The sequence below is a fragment of the Trichechus manatus genome, unplaced genomic scaffold, assembly GCF_000243295.1.
Source record: "Trichechus manatus latirostris isolate Lorelei unplaced genomic scaffold, TriManLat1.0 scaffold00022, whole genome shotgun sequence".
Classification (NCBI taxonomy): Eukaryota; Metazoa; Chordata; class Mammalia; order Sirenia; family Trichechidae; genus Trichechus; species Trichechus manatus.
Window position 1 is genome coordinate 8653884 of NW_004443958.1, and position 23078 is coordinate 8676961.

Consider the following 23078-nt stretch of genomic DNA (forward strand, 5'->3'; position numbering starts at 1 on the left):
GTCTAATCTTTGACTGAAGAGTTGGCCTCGGGAATGGTTTTAGTTCTGGGTTGACAGAGAGTCCAGGGGCCATGCTTTCTGGGGTTCCTCCAGTCTCAGTCAGACCATTAAGTCTGGTCTTTTTACTAGAATTGAGTTCTGCACCCCACTCTTCTCCTGCTCCATCAAGGACTCTCTGTTGTGTTCCCTGTCAGGGCATCATTCCTAACTCTTGAATGTTCTTTCTTCATTTGATTTCCAGGACACCACCCTCTGGTGGTTTTTTCCCCCACCTTGCTTGCTCTCCCCTATCTCTTGCCTCTTAAATGTTAAATATTCCAGGGCTTAGTTCTTGGTCTTCCTCTGTTCTATAGCTATACTCACTTTCTCAAAGACTTCATCCAGTCTCATACCTTCAAATGACATCTGTATGCTGATGATTCCCAAATTTACATCTCTAGCCTAATTCTGTTTCCCGAACTCCAGACCCATATCCAACTGTCCACTTGGCATCTGTACTATAGTGCTTCTCAAACCATCTGTAATGAAAGACCAGTTTTTCCCCAATCTATTATAGGCCAATACTTCCATTAAAAAAAAAAAAAAAGACAAAAAAATGAAAATACTGCCATAATGTCAAATTGCTATAAAACTTTCTAAACAATTACTTTCACACTCTGTATTTATCTCATCATGGACAGGTTACAAACAGTTTAAGGAAGGAACCAAAATTTGAGCAGCACTGGGCTAAGAGGGGGAACCCTGGTTGCATAGTGGTTAAGTACTACGGCTGTTAACCAAAAGGTTGGCAGTTTGAATCCACCAGGTGCTCCCTGGAAACTCTATGAGGCAGTTTACTCTGTCCTATAGGGTTGCTATGAGTTGGAATCAACTTGATAGCAATGGGTTTGGTTTTAGTTTGGGCTAAAAGGCATCTAGGACCAACCTAACCAAAAGTGAACTCTCGCTCTTCCACCTGAAACCTGCTTCAGCATCAGCCTTGCTTATCCAATTGATAATTGGCACACCCTTCTAGTTACTCAAACGAAAAACCTTGGAATAGAACTAAAACAATTCCTGAGGCCAACTCTTCAGCAAAGATTGGACTGGATTGTGGGACAAAAAATGATACTCGTGAAGAGTGTGCTTCTTAGAGCAAGTAGATACATGAGACTAAATGCGCAGCTCCTGTCCGGATGTGAGATGAGAAGCCAGAGAGGGTCAGGAGCTGGTTGAATGGACACAGGAAATCAGGGGTGGAAAGGAGGGGCGTGCTGTCAGAGTATAGGGAGAGCAACTAGGGTCACATAACAATATGTATAAATTTTTTTATGAGAGACTTCCAACTTGAATTGTAAACTTTCACTTAAACCACAACAATAAAAATGAATAAATAAATACTGCCACATTTTAACATGTAAAAAAAAAAAAAACATAAAACGTTGGAGTAATCCCTGCTCCTCTTGGTGTCAGCCCATAACCAATCGTTCAGGAAAGCCTATTTGCTCCATCTTTAAAACATATCCAGAACCCAACCACTTTTCAACACTCTGCTGTGACTAGACTGGTTTTTACAATATTCTCTAGCCTGGATTACTACAATAGCTTCCAAATGGATTCTTTGCTTTCATACTTCACCAATCCCTATCTCAGAACAGTCTATTCTCAACTCAGCATCCAAAGTGCTCCTTTTAACATCTAAGTCAGATCATGTCACTCCTTGGCTCAAAACCCTATAATAGGTCCCCATTTCCTTCAGCGTACAAAACAAATTCTTACTATAGCGTCCAATGCCCTGTGCGCTACACCTGTGACGTCTCCTACTACTCCTTCCCTCTCTTACTCAAGTCACACTAGCTTTCTTGCTGAACCTCAAACATGCTAGACAAGCTCCTGTCTTGTTACTGCTATCGAGTTGGCACCAACTCACAGAAGTAACTTCACCCGGTCTTGCACCATCTTCAGGATCCTTAGTACGCTCAGGTCCATTCTTGCAGCCACTGTGCATTTTGAGTGCCTTCCAACATAGGGGGCTCATCTTCCATCACTATATCAGACAATATTCTGTTGTGATCCACTGAGTTTTCATTGGCTAATTTTCGGAAGTAGATCACCAGGCCTTTCTCCCTAGTTTGTCTTAGTCTGGAGCGAACTAGAGTAAGTGGTGGCCACAGACACGACCCTTTTGTCTTTGCTTTCCCGAGGCACCTCCTGGCTGAAGGTCTCAAGTTCCCTGGCGGGTCAGCTGCACCACTAAATTCGCCTGAACCATCGATCTCTTTCAGTGAATGTAATGAACCTCATCACGCCACAAGAGTCCGCGCTCACCTGCGGCGCCTTAGAGAAACTCGACATGCTTTCCCACTAGCGGAAGCGTCCTCCTTTTTCCAGGACCCAGGGCCGGTCAGACAGCACAATTGGCCCGGCGGGAAACGCACATATTCAAGTACGATAGTTCCTAGGCAGCCCAGCTCCCGTCTGCTTCTCTGCCTTTCCTGGGTCCCCCCAGTCTTCTGGCAGGTAGCGATATTGTCATGAAAAGAGGAAGTAACGCAGTTATTGAGAATATAACTCCCGAAAATACCCCCACTTCTTGAAAAGCTGCGGAAACCAGATGTCAGACACAGTTTCCAGCCGACCGAAAAGGCTAGGAACCGGAAGTGTGTCACTAGCGCGCGGCTGTTTAGATCTGCCCGCCGAGCCCTTAAACGGGAGGTCAGCTTTGAGCAGATGGATCGGTACCTGCTTCTGGTGATCTGGGGGGAAGGAAAAGTCCTGTCGGTGGCCAGTGGGGAGGCGGAGCTCGGGCCAGGGGCGCCGTGGGTTGAGGGCGCCGAGAACCAGCCGGGTAAGCGCTGGGCTAAGAAAGGGCGGGAACGGCTGAAGAGGCGGGGAAGGTTGAGTTTGTGGTCAAGTTCTGTTTGAGTTGTCCCAGAAAGCTACGAGTCGATCTGGATAGATTTAATAAGGGCTGAAAAAAAATGTCATCATCTTCATGGAAAAATAGAGACGATTTTGTGGATGCAAGTGTTCAGAAGTTAATTGGCACGGTAAAAATTTAACTAAATTCCCCGTGCTTTGGTTATGAGAATTCTGCTCTTTGGAAATTCATGCATTCAGTAAGTATGTCTGCCTCAGTAAAATTTTAACTGAATAAATTCCTTGCCCTTTAGTAAAGGAAGTTCTGTTCGATGGTAGTGTATGCATTCCTTAACTATTCTTATTTCCTGTGTTCCAAATGCAGGTAATACAGAAAAGAATAAGATGGAAAGGGTTGTTGCTCTCCTAGAGTTTATATTTTAATGGGAGGAGACGTCTCACAAATAACATTAATTTAAAAACAAACAATAAATTTAAAACTATTAACCATTTGCGATTACACTGCTTTTTGGTGCCCTTGTCTAGACTTGGTATTACATTTTATTTATATGTTTATTTTGAATAAGCAGGCATTTTGTGGAGGAAGTGTCTGTAATAGAGGTTTCTTTTCCTTCTGTTTAATACTGTTGTTTTTGGAGGAGTTTTGGATTTGTGTTAACTGGCTGGCATGTGCAAATTAGGAACAGTCTTTTTTCTTTTTCTATGTGTGCTTTACATTTCCTACAGCAAAACTCAAGTAGATGTTGAGTAGCATGTAGTTCTTTTATGTGCAACATGTTGGTCTTGAGAGTCTCTGATAGTGAAATTGGAATAGGCCTAGATGATGAACTCATTCAATTAGTCTGTCTTTTGTTTTTTAGACTTAACAGCAGCTGCAAATGTTTATCACCTTCTGAAAAGAAGCATTAGCATTTCAATTAATCCAGAGGACAGCACTTTCCCTGGTAAGCATAACATTTTGTTGTTAGTTGTTGTCAAATTGGCTCCCACTCCTGGCGACCCTATGTATTGCAGAATGAAACATTGCCTGGTCCTGTGCCATCTTCAAGGAGCCCTGGTGGCACAGTTGTTAAAGAGCTTGGCTGCCAACTGAAAGATTAGTGGTTCATGGTTCGAGCCCACCAGTAGCTCTGCGGTGCAGGAGAAAGATGTGGCAGCCTGCTTTTGTAAAGATTACAGCCTGAGGGGGCGGGGCCAAGATGGCAGAGTAGTCAGACTCTTCCAGTGTACCCTCTTACAACAAAGACCCAAAAAAACAAGTGATTCGATTATATATGGCAATCTGGGAGCCCTGAACATCAAAGGCAGGGTTGAGGAACCAGACTGAGTGGCAGGGGGAGGGAGAGACAGTTTGGAAGCAGCGAGGAGTTGCCATACCTGACCCGGCAAGAGCCTGAGCCGTTCAGGCCTGATCAGCTTGGGGGTGAGTGGTGAGGTAGGCAAGCAGCAGTGCTGGGGAGGCACATTTTCCCCACCAGGAGAGACCCAGAGCCAGAGAGTCTGCACGGCCACCCAGAACCAGAGAGAAGCAGCCCTCATCGGCGAAAGATAAGTACTTGCATACAGCTTACTGCATGGATCAAACACACTCTCTTAGGGAAAAACCTCTCTCCCATTTACCTCCCCACTCTGTGCTCTGCGCTGGATCCCCGACTGGCTTCAGCAATTGCCGAGTCTCCTGGGCCGGAAGTAGGATCCGTCACATGCCCGAAGCCATTCTCCCTGCCTTGGAGAGTGAACAAATTAACAAACAGGGAAAAAAATAAACTGCCAGCTCCCCTAAGCCAGGAACCCAGCTCATTTGCCTAGGCACAGGCATAAGGGGTCCATGGACTTTGAGTGCCTTTCCCCCTGCATGGACTTGGGTGGGCCCATCTCAACAGCATAGGCCCTTATTACCGCAGTACAACAGGGTATATACCAGAACTCTAATGTCAACTGTTGCAGCTGTGAAGTGGCAGGTTCTTGACATCTGACACTGCTCTGCCTATTAAGCAGGGTCTTCACCTACCCACATCAGGAGCCTGAGGACTGGTGGATCCACCCGTGCCACCTGGCCACCTGCGATAGGGGCCCATGAATAAGAGGTGCCCCCCAGTCCGTACAGCCAACAACATTAGGTGCTTATAGTCCAGATGCAAAACCCACCCACCTATGTGCTCTAGGGAACAGGGACACGCCTTCCTCCTTGACACTTGGGGGCAGCCTTCTGCCCCCTGCCTTGCTCAGAGTGTGTCCCCCTGCTGCAGCCAGATACCTTTGCCTACACCAATCACCCATACCTGTCTAGGACTGTAAGTGAGAGCCTACACCACACACTTGGTGGCTATCTACCTGGGCACCTGAGCTGAATCCATACAGGAGGAGTGGGCAGACACCTGAGCTCACATACCTAGTAACAGATCTAACCACCTGGTGACAGGACATTAGAGCTTCAAAGGTGCCAATCATCAAACCAGCTTATACGAGCAGCCTATTTGGGCATGTCAAAACAAAACAAGAAGCTAGGACACAGTAAGCAAACATAAAATAAATTAATAACTTACTGATGGCTCAGAGACAACAGTCAATATCAAATCACATAAAGAGGCAATCCACGGTGGCTTCAGCAAGCTCCCAAAATAAAGAATCTAGAAATTTTCCAGAGGAGGAAAATTTGTTGGAATTACCGGAGGCAGAATACGAAAGATTAATACACAGAACTCTCCAAGAAATTAGGAAGAAAATTAAGCAAAACGCAGAACACACAATAGAAGAATTCAAAAAAATTAGAGAAGAGCATAGTGACAAATTTAACAGGCAGCAAGAATCCATAGAGAGACAGCAGTGAGAAATCCAGAAGATTAACAATAAAATTTCAGAATTAGACAACTCAATAGAAAGTCATAGGAGCAGAATTGAGGCAATAGAAGTCAGAATTAGTGAGACTGAAGATAAAGCACTTCCCACCAACTTATTTGAGGAAAAATCAGATAAAAGGATTTAAAAAAATTAAGAAACTAAGAATTATGTGGGATTTTATCAAGAGGAGTAACCTGTGAGGGATTGGAGTACCAGAATGGGGGGGATAACAGAAAATACAGAGAGAATTGTTGACGATTTGTTGACAGAAAACTTCCCTGATATCGTGAAAGATGACAAGATATCTATCCAAGATACTCATCGAACCCCACATAAGGTAGATCCCAAAAGAAAGTTACCAAGACATATTATAATCAAACTTGCCCAAACCAAAGATAAAGAGAGAATTTTAAGAGCCGCTAGGGATAAATGAAAAGTCATTTACAAAGGAGAGTCAATAAGAAGATTACAGCCTTAGAAACCTTATGTGGCAGTTCTCCTCTGTCCTGCAGGGTCACTATGAGTCGCAATCAACTCAATGGCAACGTTTTTGTTTGTTTGTTTTTGTGGTGCCATCTTCATGATCATTGTTATACTAGAGTCCAAAGTGTCACATAAACCCGTTTTTCTCTATCACAGCGTTTGTGTTGAAGACTAAATTAATTCGTTCATTTAGGAACACAAAAAAATACTTGTTGACTGCGTACCAGGCACTGGGAGGAGGTACCTAAGAGAATACAAAACTGAAAAAGATGTTATCCTTCTCCTGATGGTTGAATGTCATAAAGTTGTTAGGAGAATTATTCTAGATTCTCATCTTGAGTTTTTTCCCCTTTATGGAATTTTCCTGCTTTTCTTTAGGTCCAGATAAAATAGGGTAATGTGGTATTATGGGGAGGATTTATAATCCTGTCCTGAGTACAAATGCATTGTTATTGCTCCTACACCCACTTTCTTGTAATTTATTTTTCTATCTTTATCTCTTACTCATTCTCTTAAAAGTATTTCATAGTTGTTAAACACAGTGACCTTTACTTGATTCTTATTTGCTTTGACGTTTTTGCAATGTTTGACTTTTCTGACCACCCCTTTAAAGCTATCCTTCTTTAGTCTCTATTGGCATTATACAAATCCATCTTCTTACTTCTTTAATAGATGTCTTCTCTGTTTTTCCTCTTCTTGTCCTCTCTCTGAGCATGTCCTTTAAAGACTCAGAAAATGGAGATACTAGAACAGACCAGTCTCTAAAGGCTGAAAGAAAAAAAACACACACACACACAAACTTGTTGCCATTGATTCTGACTTATAGCAACCCTATAGGACAGAGTAGAACTGCCGTTTCGGGTTTCCAAGGCTGGTGGATTCGAACCACGGACCTTTTAGTTAGCAGCCGAACACTTAACCACTGCGCCACCAGCTCCAATAAACACTGAAGGGAAGTTCTGGAAATGCCAAGCAGAGTGTGTTCATTTTGATAAATTTGTTCTCATGAATGTACAATCGGCTACTTTCTTTTTCTTTCATTAGCGAACCTCTTATCTCTTGATTTCAACTATCACCTTTGAGAAATGGTTTCTAATATAAATGTGCTGCTCTAGGCTGTTTTCTAAGTCCCAGTAATACTCCTGTTAATTTTTCAAGTTGGTATAATTTAAGTTACTACCACTATTACTGCAAGAAATATTTTCATTTATTTATGCCTCATATGTATATGTAGAACAACTCTTGGGACATTCTAGGAGTTCTAATGATGTTTAGTTTTCCATTCGTGTGGATAGAAGTTTTTTATATAGGCAGTCTCGTTTTGCATGGTAGTATGCACGTAAAAATGACTGTGCAAGCTGAAACTGTGCAAAGAATCTTAATATAATAATCAATGGGGAAAATTACAATTATTCCATGACCTTTAAAATATTTGTCAAAGCATTACAAATTCTCTTACTGTTGGTTATAAATGTATAGGGACAAAAAAAGTAAAGCTAATACTTAGTACACTAATTTAAACATTAAAAACATTGAGAATTAAATTGATTGATTTCTTTGTAAAAACATTATGAAGAGTAGTTGGAACAGTGCTCTTTTCTTTCCTTTGGTGAGTTGACAGACTTCTTTCTGAGTTTGGTTCAGCTTCCCACGTTCTATCCTTTTCACTTTCAGTGATGTATAATTTCTCCAGGTTGCTTTAATGTGAATTTTTTTGTTGGGGTCATTTTCTCTGGGACAGCTTCATCCTTTCGTCACAACCACTTTCCTTATTTACTCAGTTCCTCTGGGTGCATATCTAGAACTTCTTGCACATTACTTCTAGTTTCTTTGCGTGTTTTCATCTTTTTTTGGCCAATTCCCTCTTCCAATTATCCATTTTTGTAAACTAGAACATGGCTTTATCACTAGGAGACAAGGAGGCAACACAATGACATGTTTTGCTATCTGCATGTGAACTGAATAGCAGATGTGCAGTGACCAATCAGTGACCAGCTTTGAAAGTATATTGTGATTGGTCACTGATCATGATGTGTGTCTTTTATTTATGTAGTGGTTTATTTATGTAGTGATTTGTGGACTAAGAAGCTAGCAGTGAAAGTTTACTTTATAGATTTCAGTTAACATACCGTGGTAACTAAAATTTGAACCGCTTTAATGGGGGACTAGTGTTGTTTAAATCATGGTGACTGAAATCTGTACTTATTGGAGTTGTGCAAACTGAGAGCTGCCTGTACTGAATTTCCTACCGTGCTTGGATCTTTGCTTTCAGTATAGGCCAAGTCTGAGGAACTAGAAGTGCAACATGCCTGGAATTGAGCTAAGGCTAGACAGGCATAGCTACATGGAGGGTTTTTTAAAATCATGTCATGGAGTTGGACTTTTTCCTAATGGTTATCAGCAGCCATTCAAAGCTTTAACAAAGCAAGAAACATGATCTGACCTGTGCTTTGGAAGTATTCTGGCTGCAGTATAGTAGACAGATTAGAGGAGGATATAAATATTAGGAGACTGCTGCAGAAGGTCAGCTGAGAAATGGTGGAGGCAGCCAGGGTGGAAGAAAATGAATAGATTTGAAGGAAAAAAATGGAGGTAGAATCCACTTGACTTAGTGGTATATTGGTGTGGTTTATGAGAAGGGAAGGGTGAGAAAGGAATTAAGGATGACATAAGCTTGGGTAATAGTGTGGTGGTGGCATTTTAGTGAGGTAGAAGAAGCAGATTTAGAGGGAATGGGACATATTCGATCTGGAACATGTGGTTAGTTGCCTGTTAAGATGTCAAAGTGGAAATGTTTTTAAAAGCTGGATGCATGTATCTGGGAACTCCAAAGGCAGGATAGGGTGTAGATAGAGATTACAGAATTAACAATGTATAGATGTCAGTTGAAGCAGTGAGAAAGGATGGCATTGCTGATGTACAGTGGAAAGAGCAGACGATCTCAGGCTGAATCCTGAGGACCGAACAGCAGTATGTAAAGCAGTGAGGAGCAGCCAGAAAGACAGGTGCTGCAGAATCTTCAAGTTCCCCATGTCTCAAGGAGAAAGTAGTCAAATGTATCATCATCTTTGATTCTTCCCTCTTATTCCTATGCGAAGAGGTCAGTGAGAACAAAACTGAAAATGTCTGTTAGGTTTAGTAATATGTCACTTGTTGGTGACCTTGGTGAGTATAGTTTCAGATTCCGGTGGATTTGTGGGGATGGGAAAGGTGATGAGGAAATGGAGGCATGTGTAGACAGCACTTTTAGAATGTGTATCCCTGAAGGAGAGTAAAGAAAGAGAAACAGTAACTGGAGAAGGGAGGTGAGTTTAAATGGAGCCTCCCCCCACCCTTTTAAAAAAAAAAAAATTTGTGCATATAATTGTGTATGTTTAATACTAATAGGAAGGAACTGGCAGAGAGGGGAGAGATTGAAGAGACAAAAAATAGTATCGCCAGCCTGGGGTCCCAGAGGAGGTCTGAGGGGGTAGACTTGAATTGGAAGGGCAGTGCCTCTTACATGTTAACAGGAAAGAATGAGGGAAGACTGAGTGGGAATACAAGCAGGATTGCATGTTTGCTAACAGGATCTTATGAGAGTTATTTCCTAATAGCTTCTATTTTCTTAAAGAAGTAAGAGGTAGAGTCTTCTGTTGGGACTGTTGTAGAAAGCTTGGGATCTTAGCACTTAGATCTCACCTAGTTTCCATGAATAGCTACCACACTTGTCCTTGACCCTCCTTTGAATCCTATTTCTGTGGATAGTTCTAAATTCTTGATGATACTTCTGACATGCACCCTGGTGACTCTTAACTTCATTTCCTCATATAATATGCTGTTCTCCAAGACGAGCATCTTCCTTCTTTTGTAGCCATAGTTGCTCTTTAACGCCTCTGTCTCCAGCCAGGCTGAACCAAATCTCAATTTCTGCATGGTCTTTGGTGAGGGAATCATTTTCATTAAAATGACTTGCATGATTTTTTTGTTATTCAGCAGTAACTGAGTAGGTGTATTTTTCAACATCCTTATGGTAGATTTTACTCTGTTTGAAATGATGATGAAAATAGTAAACATGGGTTTTGAATAGTGATGAACCAAAAAGCAAAGTATTCATTGTGAGTGAAGAATTTTGCTATTCAGGCAATTGTTCTGTTTGCATATTTAGTAGAGATTTTAGAAAGATACACATAATATATATAACTTGGAGAACTCTTTTTGTAATATGTATCAGATTATACTATGATGCCTAAGTATATATGCTATGACAGATGCTTATTTATGGCAGGCCTGTCTTCTAATAAGTTGTGATTTTGCTTTCAAGCCTGTTCAGTGGGCGGTATACCTGGTTCCAAGAAGTGGTTCTTTGCAGTACAGGCAATATGTGGATTTTATCAGGTAATATAAATAAAAAATAGTTATTAGTGAATGTCTTTGTTAATATAAATAATTCCATGAATCCATTAGTTAATGCAATGTTTTGATTTATTAGTTTTGTAGTTCTGACTGGGAAGAGATGCATTTTGACACAGAAAAAGATGAAATTGAAGATGTTCTTCAGACAAATATCGAAGAATGTTTGAGTGCTGTTGAATGTTTTGAGGAAGAAGATAGTAATAGCAGGGAATCATTATCCTTGGCTGAGTATGCTATATGCTTTTATAACATCTGAAAATATTTAACATTAGGCAGTTATTTTAGGCCATGAGGATGAAGATTAGATTTTCTAGCCGCTATAGTAAAGAAGTTTTAATTAATTGAAAATTTCAACTCAGGCCTTTTATTTGAATAAAATTATTCAAAAGGTAAAAGTTGGTATCTGAAAATATTTACCTTCCTAAAGTTACATAATTACAGGAATCACAAAAAAGTGATATTTTAATTAACATGCCACTTTCTTGAAGATACATTTCTGTGTGATGCTGTATTTTAAGAACCCAGAATATCAACTTTATTTAGCTGGCTTTCAAAACAAAGCACCATTTTCATTTTGCTATTTTAGGAAAAAATATGTGATTTCTTTAATTTATGCATATTTTCAGCATTTCAGATATCTTTTAAAATCCATAAAGTTTTTAAGGATTATACACAATTCAGTTGAGTTTTAAGTTTTTTGAGTTATAGTGTAATAGTTGACCCAGGCGATAATATTTTGTTATAATTTCTTTTCTTCATGAGATATTCTGTATATATATGTCTTATAGTTAATACATTTTATTTGTAGTCTTCCATAGTGTTTGGTAATAGAAAACTGCTTTTATGTTAGTATCTGTGTATAGAAGTATTTCTATAAATAGCTACAGACTTTAAAAATTCCATTTTCGTTTTTTTCAGATTGTATTTATTTATGCTGAGTAATGAAGGGAGACATTGTGGGATGGTGGAAAGGGCATTGAACTAGGTAGAGGAGGTCTCTAGTCACTTCTAGGCTGATCACTTAACTTCTCTGGTCCTTTATTTTCTCATCCATAAAGTGTTGGAGTCGTTTTAGGTGATGCGTAAGGTGCCTTCCAGCCTTAAAGCTTTATCATTGTATATTTTTCCCTATCACTATTAAGAGATGACTAATGTAAAACTAGGAGCCCTGGTGGTGCAGTAGTTAAGGGCTTGGCTGCTAACGAAAGGTCGGCAGTTCGAGTCCACCAGCTGCTCCTTGGAAACCCTATGGAGCTGTTTTACTCTGTCCCATAGAGTTGCTATGAGTCAGAATCGGCTTGACGGCAACAGGGATTAAAGTTTAAAAGTAAATGTATCTGAAAAGTGACCTAATAATTATTTCCACAAGAGGGAGCCTAAGAACTATAGTTTGACATAAGACACCTCAAGTCTTTTAGATGATGGTGGGTTTATAATACAGGATTTAATTCCTTTATGATAGAAACTATTTTGAGAAAAAAAAATTCATCATATGGATAAAACTAATAACTTATGAAGAGTTCCAAGGAGGATATCATATTCTCCAGTGAGGGCTGGCCTGTACTTTCTTACATGCATGAATCTCTATGTAACGTTCAGAAAAAGAGCAGCATCCTACTTTAGCAAACTCTTAGCAATACTTTACTTTCAGGGTTTAGAAAAATGTTTGGTCTGTTAGTTGTGATTTCTGTTAATATACTAGATATAATTTAAGCCATTAGTTATTTATTTATTTTGTTTGTTTGTTGGATGTAGCTAAGAACTTGGGCTCTGAGTTTGAATCCTAATGTTCACGGCTACTAGTTATGTGATTTTAGGCAAATTATTGAAAGTGGGAATAGTAATAGTAATACAGTGTTATAGGATTGCCAACAGGCTCAAATGAGATAATGTATCTAGCATACTGAACAGTGTCTGATACATAGAAACATTTAAATAATATTACTTAATCATAATTAATATGATTATCAGTTGGAAATATGTATGTGTTCTTTTTCTTCCTAACTTTTTAATTTTAGTCTATATGAAGAATCTGCAGAAAATTTACATCAATTATCAGACAAGCTTCCTGCACCTGGTAATATTTTATGACTGCTTCCAATAACTTGTGTCTGATCTTATACTTGTTATGAATAAGTAATAAATTCAGTCTTTATTTCTCACTGCAAGTCTTGAAATTCAAGATGCAAAATGATTTCTTAATTGAAATTGAATGTATAAAAAATACTCCATTACTTTAGTAAAATCATCATTGAGACGTTACAATTCTATTAACTGTTTTCAATTAGACAAAAATTAAAACTTAGAAAATTAAGAACCCATCTCTGCTTCCTTATTTAGTTATTACTGAAGAAGAATCTTTCCACTGTATGCCATTGTTTTCCAGAGTATGTTTTATAGAATGCCAGTTCTTTGAAAACTTCTGGAAAAAGAGGTTCTTTAACCTAGATAATTTGGGTAACAGTTTCTTATGGTGAAGTCAGTATAAAAGTAAACCCATCATTATGAGCCATCGAGTCAGTTCCTACTCATAGTGACCCTGTAGGCTGGAGTAGAACTTCCTGATACGGTTTCCAAGGCTGTAGTCTTTGTGGGACCAGATTGCCACATCTTTCTCTTGTGGAGCAGCTGGTGGGTTCAAACCACCAACCTTTCAGTTAGCAGCTGAGTGCTTAACCACTGTGCCACCAGGGCTCCTGAAGTCACTATCAAATGGAAGATCGAGCAGTTAAAGACACTCTTAACTCAACTTTTTTTTTTTTTTAACTGAGCCTATTTTTCCCCCTATAATGGAAAACATAGTTTGTGAAATACTGCATCATATTATTCTTAAAACTGTTGTCTTAAAGTCATTTTTCTTTGTGTTAATCAAGTAGCTGGTATCTAAAACTCGGTACAGTTTGGTGTCCACTATACCAAAAGGTTGGTGGTTCAAATCTACCAGGTGCTCCTTGGAAACTCTGTGGGGCAGTTCTACTCTGTCCTACAGGGTCGCTATGAGTCCAAATCAACTCAACGGCAATGGGTTTGGTTTTTTTTTTTTTTTTTTTTTTGTTATAACTTTTGTAGAGCTTTCTTTTCTGAATATGTATTTTCATTATTGAAGGTCATCTATTAAGAAGGTATTTGTTGATCTATTAAGCAGGTATTTGTTGTGTCTATTAAATGCTTTGCACTAAACTAGGAGCGGAGTAAACAGTGATGAGTAAAGCATATATGATTACCGTGAAGGAGCTCATAGCTCACAGGCAGTTGAATCCTTGTATCTAAGGATCATATTTTAATGTAAAAGGTCCCATATGAAAAATAACACAATAAATTTCTATATCAACTTCTTAATGTAATTTGTCAAGTTCAAAGAATACACTGAAATATTATACAGTTGCTGTTTTGGCCAGTAGGAATACTTTTATTATCAAATTTTTACTTGGTTTCTGTTTCGTTTTGATTTTTATGATCCTCCAGTAAATTTATAGTTTTATAAAATTTAAATTTGTAGGAAGTTATTATTTCTCTGAATCCAATGATGTTGTCAGTATAATTGGGTTTTCTGAATGTTTTATTGTCTTTTTAAAACAGAAGTAATTTATTTGTACATTATAATTTTATACTAATCCGTTCTCCTCTGGATAACAAAATTAAGTAGATAAAAATATAATGAAATTGCACAGGTTTTTGTTTTCTTTGTTCAGTGCAACAATAGCATTGATGATCTCAAGAGCAATGTGTATAATTAACCAATGCTGCAGAGTTGGCAAGTAATTATGATGTAGTTTATTGTTTTCTGGCACGTGCCAGCTGTTTCAGGATAATATGGCTGTAAGTCAAATGATGAACTTTTAAAGATTTTGAGCTCCTGAAGATGTGTATTGTTTTGAAGTATTTCAGAAATTACAGTCACCCTCTATCTTACAAAGAAACAGAAAATTCAATTGTTCAGGGTACTGTTTTGAGACATTTCAGATCTAACATCTTTAAAAAATTACAAAAATTTTTTTTTTCTCTTGCCAGGTAGAGCAATGATAGATATAATACTACTGCCCTCTGACAAAGATCCTCCTAAACTGAAAGACTGTTTACCTACTGTAGGAGCTTTAAAACATTTGAAGGAATGGCATTCAGCAAAAATTACTATAGCAGGAAATCATCGTGAAATGTAAGTTTCTTTGTTTATATTTGATTATTGTCAGTGTCTCTTTTTACTGCTAACATGCTACCAAGTTTTAAGTATACTGTCAGCATGGGAAAATTATTTTAACGTGACAAGATAAAGTTGAATGTCATACTGTGATTCAAGAGACTTATCTCTTGAGGAGAATCTTGATTTTTCTTATTTGGTACTTTATATTTCTGAGACGTTTAAGTTTTTAGTAAATACTGTGGATGCTGTTTGTGACAGTTACTGAGCATTAACTCTCCAAGTACAGTGTGGTTTTAAACAGGTGTATGTTGTCCAACGAGCAGCACAAAATACCATGGACGCGTGGACATACTGGATTCGTAACAGGGCTTTGAACCGATTGGTTCTGCTGAATTTGCAGTTCTACCCCAGATATACTGAAACAGAATCTACAGTTTAACAAGATCCCCAGGTGATTCCTGGGGCTTCAGTAGGGGGTCGAACCTGAACGAACCGGTTCGAAGCCCTGATTTGTAATGCCACGTGGTTTTGTTTTTATGCGCCAATATAGAAATAAACATACACTGTTCTGTTTTATCACACTTCAGTAAAGATCAATCATCTATAACAGTTTTGATCTTTAAGTAAGTATTCAAATGAGATTTATTAACTTCATGATTTTTCAATCAGTTAGTGTTTATTGAGCACTGACTTAACTCCAAGCAAAGCAGTAAATGCTAATGCAGTTAAGAAAGTGAAAAGACGTAATCCTTGTCCTCTTAAGTGCAGAAGGAAACAGGAAGGCTAACAGTCATTATATTCTGTGATAACTGCTGCTATAGAATTGTGGACAAAGCTATATGGGAACGTTTTAGAAAGCGAGCAGCTTTCCTTTTAAGATAAGGAGCTGACATTGAGTGTAGGGGTGTGTGTGTGCCTGTGTGTGTGTGTGTTTACATTTGACAGCTTTAAGCCAAGAGTTAGAGGCAAGTCTATGTCCTCATCTGTAGTCCTCAGAATAATTACTTTTAATTCATGGGGATGTTAGGGCGAAATGAACATGTGACAGCAGCTCGCTCAGAGACTGACATTTAATGAGTGTTCTATTACTACAATGATTGTATTATTATAATATTAGAAAAAAAACAATGATGTAAGCTTTGCAATTTTGTCTCTTAGATTTGTGGTTAACTGTAACCATTAAATCTAAGTAAAATATAAAACCCTGTATTTAATTATCATAATCTTTTATTTTGTAGAAATTGCCAGAAAATTGCAGAATACCTTTCCGCTAATATTGTGTCTTTAGAAGATCTCAGAAATGCTATTGACTCAAAGGAGTTATGGAGGGGAAAGATTCAGATATGGGAAAGAAAGGTAAACAGATTTCTTAATTGTCACAGTTTGCAGAGCAGGCCTTTCAACTTTTATTTACAAAACTCATAAGACAACTGGAATGAATGTGGCTGGGTCCCTCTTGTTTGCACGTTGGCTCATCTCAGTCTTAGGAGTGTACCCTGCAGGACAGATTAAAGCTGCAGGTGAACCTTCTCTGCAAGTGGTTTTAACATACACAAAACCAAATAACCAAGTGAAGTAGTGGAAGATATGATCAGTTATGAATCTTGCTTTTGTATGCAGTTTTTGAAACTGCATGTTTACAGATAATGGCAGAGTTCTTTTCATGGATTCTTTTATGACTATGACATTAAATGTCTGTACCACCACAGAACGCATTCAAAACTTGAAATCCCCTCTTTTTTTTTTTTTTTTTGGTGGAGAATAGCTTTTAGCCAAGAGGCATTATAGTGATTAAGGACAGATTTTAGAGCCACATTGCCTGCGTTCAAATCCCAGCTCATTTCTTACTGTTTTTGTGGCACCTTGGGCTATAGTTAAGCTTTTGATGCCACAATTTTCCCCATCCATAAAATAGGAATAATAATAATTTTTAATCTCATAGATTTTTATGAAGATTAAATTATTTAAAGCACAAAGTAGCCACTCAGTAAGTGCTAACCATCGTGTTGTTGCTACTATTATTATTATTACTACCCCTACTATTACTACTTCAACTGGAATTAATCTTTTTCATCAACAACATATATTGAAGGCAAATTATGTGTGAGGTACTATACTAAGGATCTAGCAACGAATAAGACATATAGGGTCTGTCTTTGCAGAATTTACAGACTGATGAGAAGCCAGATACTGAACAAGTATGTGCTATAAAGGAGGTTGCTTAGTGCTGTGGTTGCATAGAATGGGCTTAACATATATTTGTGGGTTGCTGAAGGGCTTTTCATGAAAAATCGAAGTCTTAAGTTGATACAGGAAGGATGTGTACATAAATGGAAGAACGATACTTTGGTCTGAGGAATCAAAAATGAATTTACATGATTTTCCTGTCAATCTTTACATTATAGTAAGATGTAGTCATTTTTGTAACCTTATTCATGATGCTTATAACTGTGTTCTTTTGGTTTCCTTTCAGTTTGGATCTGAAATTAGTTTTCCTGAATTTTCATTAAAGGGAGTCACACCGAAGAATTTTAGTACATCTAATTTAAATACTTGCTTTCTTGCCAAAAAAATAATATCATCAAAGGATAAGAGTATTTTACCAAAGGTAATTGTATGTTTAATCACTTTTGCAATCATGTATTTGTACATATTTTGTCCCTGTAAAATATGCTTGAATCTTGAATTAACATTACTAATATACGTGTTTTAGTGTTCTCACTCGCATAATTTTTGTTTTAGAATTATATACTTAAGTTATACTGGATTATCAGAGTTGAAATATTATCATTGTTTTAGATTAGCCATGCTGTTTGTTTTTTTTTTTTTAATGGAATTGTCCTAATTTTAGATCAGTGTAAGCCTGAAACTGCCTTTGGTGTGAACTTTACTATGTGACTTTTCTAAGACTCAGTTTGGAGGGAGTGTGACACAATGGAAAGAGAATAGCCTTTTATGTTAAGTAGACCTGGGTTTGAAGTTTGACTTTGTCACCTATGGGGTCTTGTGACCTTGGGTAGGTTGATTAACTTGTTTGTGAAATGGGGTCAATAATAATAATACACTTATCTTACAAAGTTATTATTAAAATTAAACGAGGTGAGAGATTAGTATCTGACACAATGGTGGGCATATGCCCAGTTAACTGTTTAATAAATGTTAGTTATCATCCCATATCACCTTTAGATTTATTCTTAAAATGTAAATAATTATAATAATCAGAAAAGAGTTCCACTGACCTTTCTTTTTTTTTAACGTTGCAAAAATAACAATAAGAAGGTATTTATATGGAAGCACTTCAGAAGTCCACTTTAAAAGATGCAGTTTAAGAATGTGTAAAACACAAGCACGAGGTTATAAGAGTGTCAGATTGGTGGGTAATATTTTCTGATTGATGAGTGACACCAAACCAAAAAAAACCCATTGCTGTGGAGTCGATTCTGACATGTAGTGATAAAAGGTATGTTTCTGGTGTGAACATAAACACACACATTGCATGCACACACACATACAGAACCATATGTGGTCAAATTAACTTTCTGGAAGTTTAAAACATTGTGTGGTTTCCTCAAAGAGAATTCTATTTTCCTTCTTCTACCAGTGAGGCACTATCGCCCTAACACTTCAAGTAATTGCTCTTTCTTACTCCCTCACTCTTGATTTCATTTTAGGCTCTATCCAAAGAAGTACTACATTTTAATTTCTCTGAGTGGAGCTTCCTAGATTAATTAGCATGTTTGTTTCTCTCTTTAATTTCTTCAGTCTTTCCTCTGAGGATCTTTTTTTTTTTTTTTTAATTCTCGGCATGACACTCAACCTGAGTTCATCCCAGAATGTCTTTTCTTTCTCTTTCTCAGTCCTGCAGCCTCGCTAATTTGTTTCTTCAACACCCCAGCCTCTTGAGTTGTCTGTCTTGCTGAAGAGGATCAGGAAGAGTCGAGAATCTTGTCTTCTGCCACTTGCTTTTTTTCTTTACTCGTTTTCTCCCTTACTAAAACTCTTTCCAGGTACTAAGAACTCTCCATGTCTGGCTCTCTACTCTGAAAGGTAGAATTGAAATAGAAGAAATTCTTGTCTGTTAAAGAAAACCAAATGTTTGGTTTCTATAAAGCGCAAAAACATTTTTTTAAGATTTACTGTAAGGTTCTAAAATCGTAATCACTGATTTATTCATTTCATTTTGTTTATAGTATTAAAGTATTATATAATTTTGATTTCTTTTCTAGGTTTACCATTATTATGGCCCTGCTTTAGAATTTGTGCAGATGATAAAATTATCAGATCTACCCTCCTGTTATATGTCGGACTTGGAATTTGAGTTGTATCCTTTCATTTACGTGTTCCTTTAAGATTACATTTTCCGTGTCAGGTGGAATATTCTAGTATTGTCTGGTAAATATACTTGCATTCATTGCTTTAATGTTGTTGTGCTGGAAGGCTGCCAGAGGCTTTTTTCCCTAGACAAGTATCTTTATTTTCATTCAATATTTATTATCTGCTATGAGTAGGAATGTAAAAGTAATACAGAAGTGATTGGGACTTGGTTCTCTATCGCAGTTGTAATTTTCGCTGCCTAAGCACAGGTCAGATCTACTCTCTTACGTACCCTAGCATTAACTAAAACTCTGTCCCTCTTACCCTCTGCTCAGAGATCCCCACATACATATTTAATATTTGATATGTTTTCTGTTACCTTTGCTATTGCTTTATTTAGTGCTTAATTAGAAAAATAATAACTTCTCGTTTTCTGAAATCTAGGCGTGCATCTCCATGCCTTCTATATTTTTCTCAATGTGTTTCTTGTAAAGAAGTCTATAACTGAAATTCATCACAACACATAGTAGGCACTCAGTAAGTATTACGGAACAAATGACTTTATATTATGTCAGCCCCAACCAAAGTGCTTATTGTTTTATTCTTGCAAATTTCTTTCTGCAGAAGAAGTAGCATTTACAGAGTCGTAGGAGACCCTCACCTGGATGGGGACTGTTTGTAGTCTAGCATCACTAAAGAGCTGTGAGGTTTTTGTTTTATATTTGGGGGTAGCTTTCTAAGGGATGAAATTGGAAAGCCTGTTAAGAATCAGATCAGCTGGATCCTAAAAGACCTTATATACCATGCTTGGGAGTTAAACTCTATCCTAAAGATGATGAGGAACCATAGAAGGATTGTAAGCCAGGCAGTAACTTGGTCAAAAGTAAATCTTAGATCATTCTAGTAGCATTTTGGAAAACTTTGTAGAGCTTGAGTTAAAGAAGTAGCATTTGAAACGCAAGTCAGGGAAAGGTGCAAGATGTGATAAGGATATAAATCAAGAGGACATCATGATCTGTTATATGGGGAAAAGGGAGCCATCCAGAGGAATGTAGGATGATTCCCTGTATAGATGTTTCAGTGCCACTGAGCTAGTGTAGAAGAAGAGCAGGCTCCATGGGGGAAGAAGAGTTCAGGTTTGGATAGGTTGAAGTTAAGTAGTAATGTGCAGTGGATAATTTTTAGTTTTATCCCTTATAATGCCACAAATATTAGACACTTACTAAATGTCTGTTTGGAACCATGTAACTAGCATACCACTTGGCAGTAAACTCTAAGGGGTTACTTTCAGACATAAGTAATTTCTAATCCTTCTTTTCTCTCACTTCATCTATTAGCCACATATAGATCAGAAGCTAGATAACATTTGGCATATTTATGTCATTAAATCCTTGCTTTAGACAAGTAATTTTCAAACCATCTTCCAAGGAAAACCTAAGGCTCAGAGAAAGCTCTCTGGGGTAGTGGGATTCTAAGATTCGTTGAGTGACTCCAGGCCCCCTCCTGTACTTCAACCAGAGCAGCACCTCTTCTCCCTATTTTATGTATCGGGCTTCCAGGCAAGATCTCACTTGCAAAAAAATGTTAGTACCAAAACTGTTTGAAAAACATGCTTTACACTATTTTCCTGCTGTCACTCCATCTCTAGATGTTTGATCATGCTATTTTTTTATAATACTCAGTGTTCTTTTCATTGACTTTAAGAGCAGTTCTACCACTTGTCTAGAATAGACAGAGGACTTCCTTGTAGTGCTACTCATTACGAATGGGGTGGAGAGGATGGAGAAATGTTAGGAATTTGGAGAAAAACAGTAATTTATCTGCTCCTAAAGTGTCCAGGTGTTTCTCCTGCCATTGGCATGATGGATATATAAGCTCCGACTTGCTGACTTTTTTTTTTATATGCTTAAGTAATTATCAATGCTATAACATATGTCTGTGAATATTCAATATATTTCAAACTCTTTTTTAGGAAAATGTATCTAAGAATTTTTTTGAACTCCGTCTTTTCTTTTAGAAATACACCCAAGAACAGAACATTTTGTATAAAAAACGTTGGAAATCGAGCACTAGGCAGTTCTTGAATTTTCATTTAGAAACTACAGTTTTTGCAAGTCTTGTTCTGATAGTTTATAGTAACACTATTCGCAGTACCACCTTTTCTTACTATGTATTTAGAATCAAACCAATAATCAGAAAAACAATTATCCTTAGGGAAGGGAGTAATTGTGAATTTCTACAGTTAACATTTTTAAAAAATGAATTAACTTGTGGATTAAACAACAATGAAAAGGAATAAAAACTTATTTTATGGAGTAGAATTGTTTCATAGTTACCATTCCATTATGTCTTTAACTCCATAATACAGAGGACTGACAAAAAACAATACCAGACAGAATTCCATGTTGCTGTTGGAACAGATTTCTTCTCTGTGTGACAAGGTATAGAAGCTTTGTTTTTTTTTGGTAAGGATGTGTGGGAAAAGGAAATGTAGCTTGTTAATCTGATTTTATATGGTAATTTGGTTCCTTTAATATAATATATAATTTTGGTCTTAATTCATATTAAGATATTTTGAACTTGCCATAATAATTTCAGAGTACTCTGCAGATGTGAAGTGACATTTTGTTTTGAGAAGAGACTTTCAAAAATAACCCTTATGACTGGTAACTGCTTTCACGTTTTAAAATTTTAGACTTCATTGGATTATTGTTAACATACTCAATTTCAGTTCTGTGAGAAGACATTCATATGATTGTGTTATCTATTTCACGGACTCATCTAAAGTCAGGTACAGTTGTTAATGGAAAAATATGACAGGTACAGTTGTCAATGGAAAAAAATGAAAGCTTGCTTTTCTTTTTGGTTATTAAACTACTATGTTTTGGGGAACAATTTTTAATACACAAAATATTTATTGGCAATGTTTATATAACATTTTCTTATTGTTTTAACAACAAATAGGCTATTATCAAACAATCTTGCGGGGAGAAAATTATTATTACAATTGTAACAATTTTCCCATACCTTTATGATCAAAAACCCATTGCTGTCAAGTTGATTCGACTCATAGTGACCCTATAGGACAGAGTAGAACTGCTCCACCAGGTTTCCAAGGCTGTAAATCTTAATAGGAGCAGACTGCCACGTCTTTCTCCCACGGAGAAGCTAGTGGGTTCAAACCACTGACCTTCTGGTTAGCAGCCAAGTGGTTAATCACTGTGCTACCAGGGCTCCTTTCTATGATCAAATCTTGGTTATAATTCCCTTAGAAAATTGTTATAGTAAAGGAAATATGATTTTGGCCCTAATAAGATGCTTGACTCTCTATGGTAGCTTAAAATTTTGGCTTTTAACCTCTTTTTTTCTATAAAATTAATGGTCTTTTGCATAGTGCACCAACGTGTTTAATTGCGGAAATGGTCTTTGAGGAAACAGCCTAAAGTATAGCATTAACCTGTGTTTTCATCCTCTAAGAATATCTGATGTGCCAAATTTTGAATTTTAAAATTTATCTTTCATTTTTTATCCAACATATATACTACTGTGTGCTAGGTACTATAGTAAATGTAGGGATCCAATGATGAATTACACTGATGAAACCTCTGCTCTCATGGAACTGACATTTTGGTGGAGAAAATAGAAAGTAAATAACTGCAGGTGTAATAAGAACTATAAAGAAAATCGGAGCCCTGGTGGCACAGTGGTTAACAGCTTGGCTGCTAGCCGGAAGGTCGGCAGTTCGAAGCAACCAGCCACTCCTTGGAAACCCTATAGGCAGTTCTGCTCTGTCCTGTAGGGTCATTATGAGTCGGAATCCACTCTATGGCAAAGGGTTTGATAAAAAAAAAATAAGCAGACTGAGAGAATAAAAGAGGGGAGAGAACCTATTTTAAATGTAGATTAATCAGCAGTTCAAACCCACCAGCTGCTCTGCAGGAGAAAGATGTGGCAGTCTGCCTCTGTAAAGATTACAGCCTTGGTAACCCTACGGGGCAGTTCTGCTCTGTCCTACAGAGTTGCTATGAATTGGAATCGACTTGAT

At 37.6% G+C, this 23078-nt stretch overlaps 2 protein-coding genes across 6 annotated transcripts in view; one reads left to right on the forward strand and one right to left on the reverse strand.

The window, feature by feature from the left end:
* Nucleotides 1-2398, reverse strand: part of MRPL13 (mitochondrial ribosomal protein L13) — a 35329-nt gene extending 32931 nt beyond the window's left edge. Inside the window, exon 1 of the mRNA XM_004372977.2 lies at nt 2308-2398. Coding sequence (XP_004373034.1) covers nt 2308-2334 — 27 coding nt within the window. The 5' untranslated portion in view covers nt 2335-2398. The remainder of the gene's footprint in view (nt 1-2307) is intronic.
* Nucleotides 2399-2642: 244 nt separating this feature from the next.
* Nucleotides 2643-23078, forward strand: part of MTBP (MDM2 binding protein) — an 80233-nt gene continuing 59797 nt past the window's right edge. For 3 of the 5 annotated variants that reach the window (XM_023728173.1, XM_023728174.1, XM_023728171.1), the window contains exons 1-10: nt 2710-2827; nt 3720-3803; nt 10487-10560; nt 10655-10806; nt 12597-12655; nt 14590-14734; nt 15958-16075; nt 17193-17327; nt 18946-19040; nt 21402-21474. In XM_023728173.1, the coding sequence (XP_023583941.1) occupies nt 2710-2827; nt 3720-3803; nt 10487-10560; nt 10655-10806; nt 12597-12655; nt 14590-14734; nt 15958-16075; nt 17193-17327; nt 18946-19040; nt 21402-21474 (1053 nt within the window). Of the gene's footprint in view, nt 2828-3719; nt 3804-10486; nt 10561-10654; nt 10807-12596; nt 12656-14589; nt 14735-15957; nt 16076-17192; nt 17328-18945; nt 19041-21401; nt 21475-23078 lie in introns of all 5 variants that reach the window. The other 2 variants (XM_004372978.3, XM_023728172.1) reach the window with 1 other exon arrangement.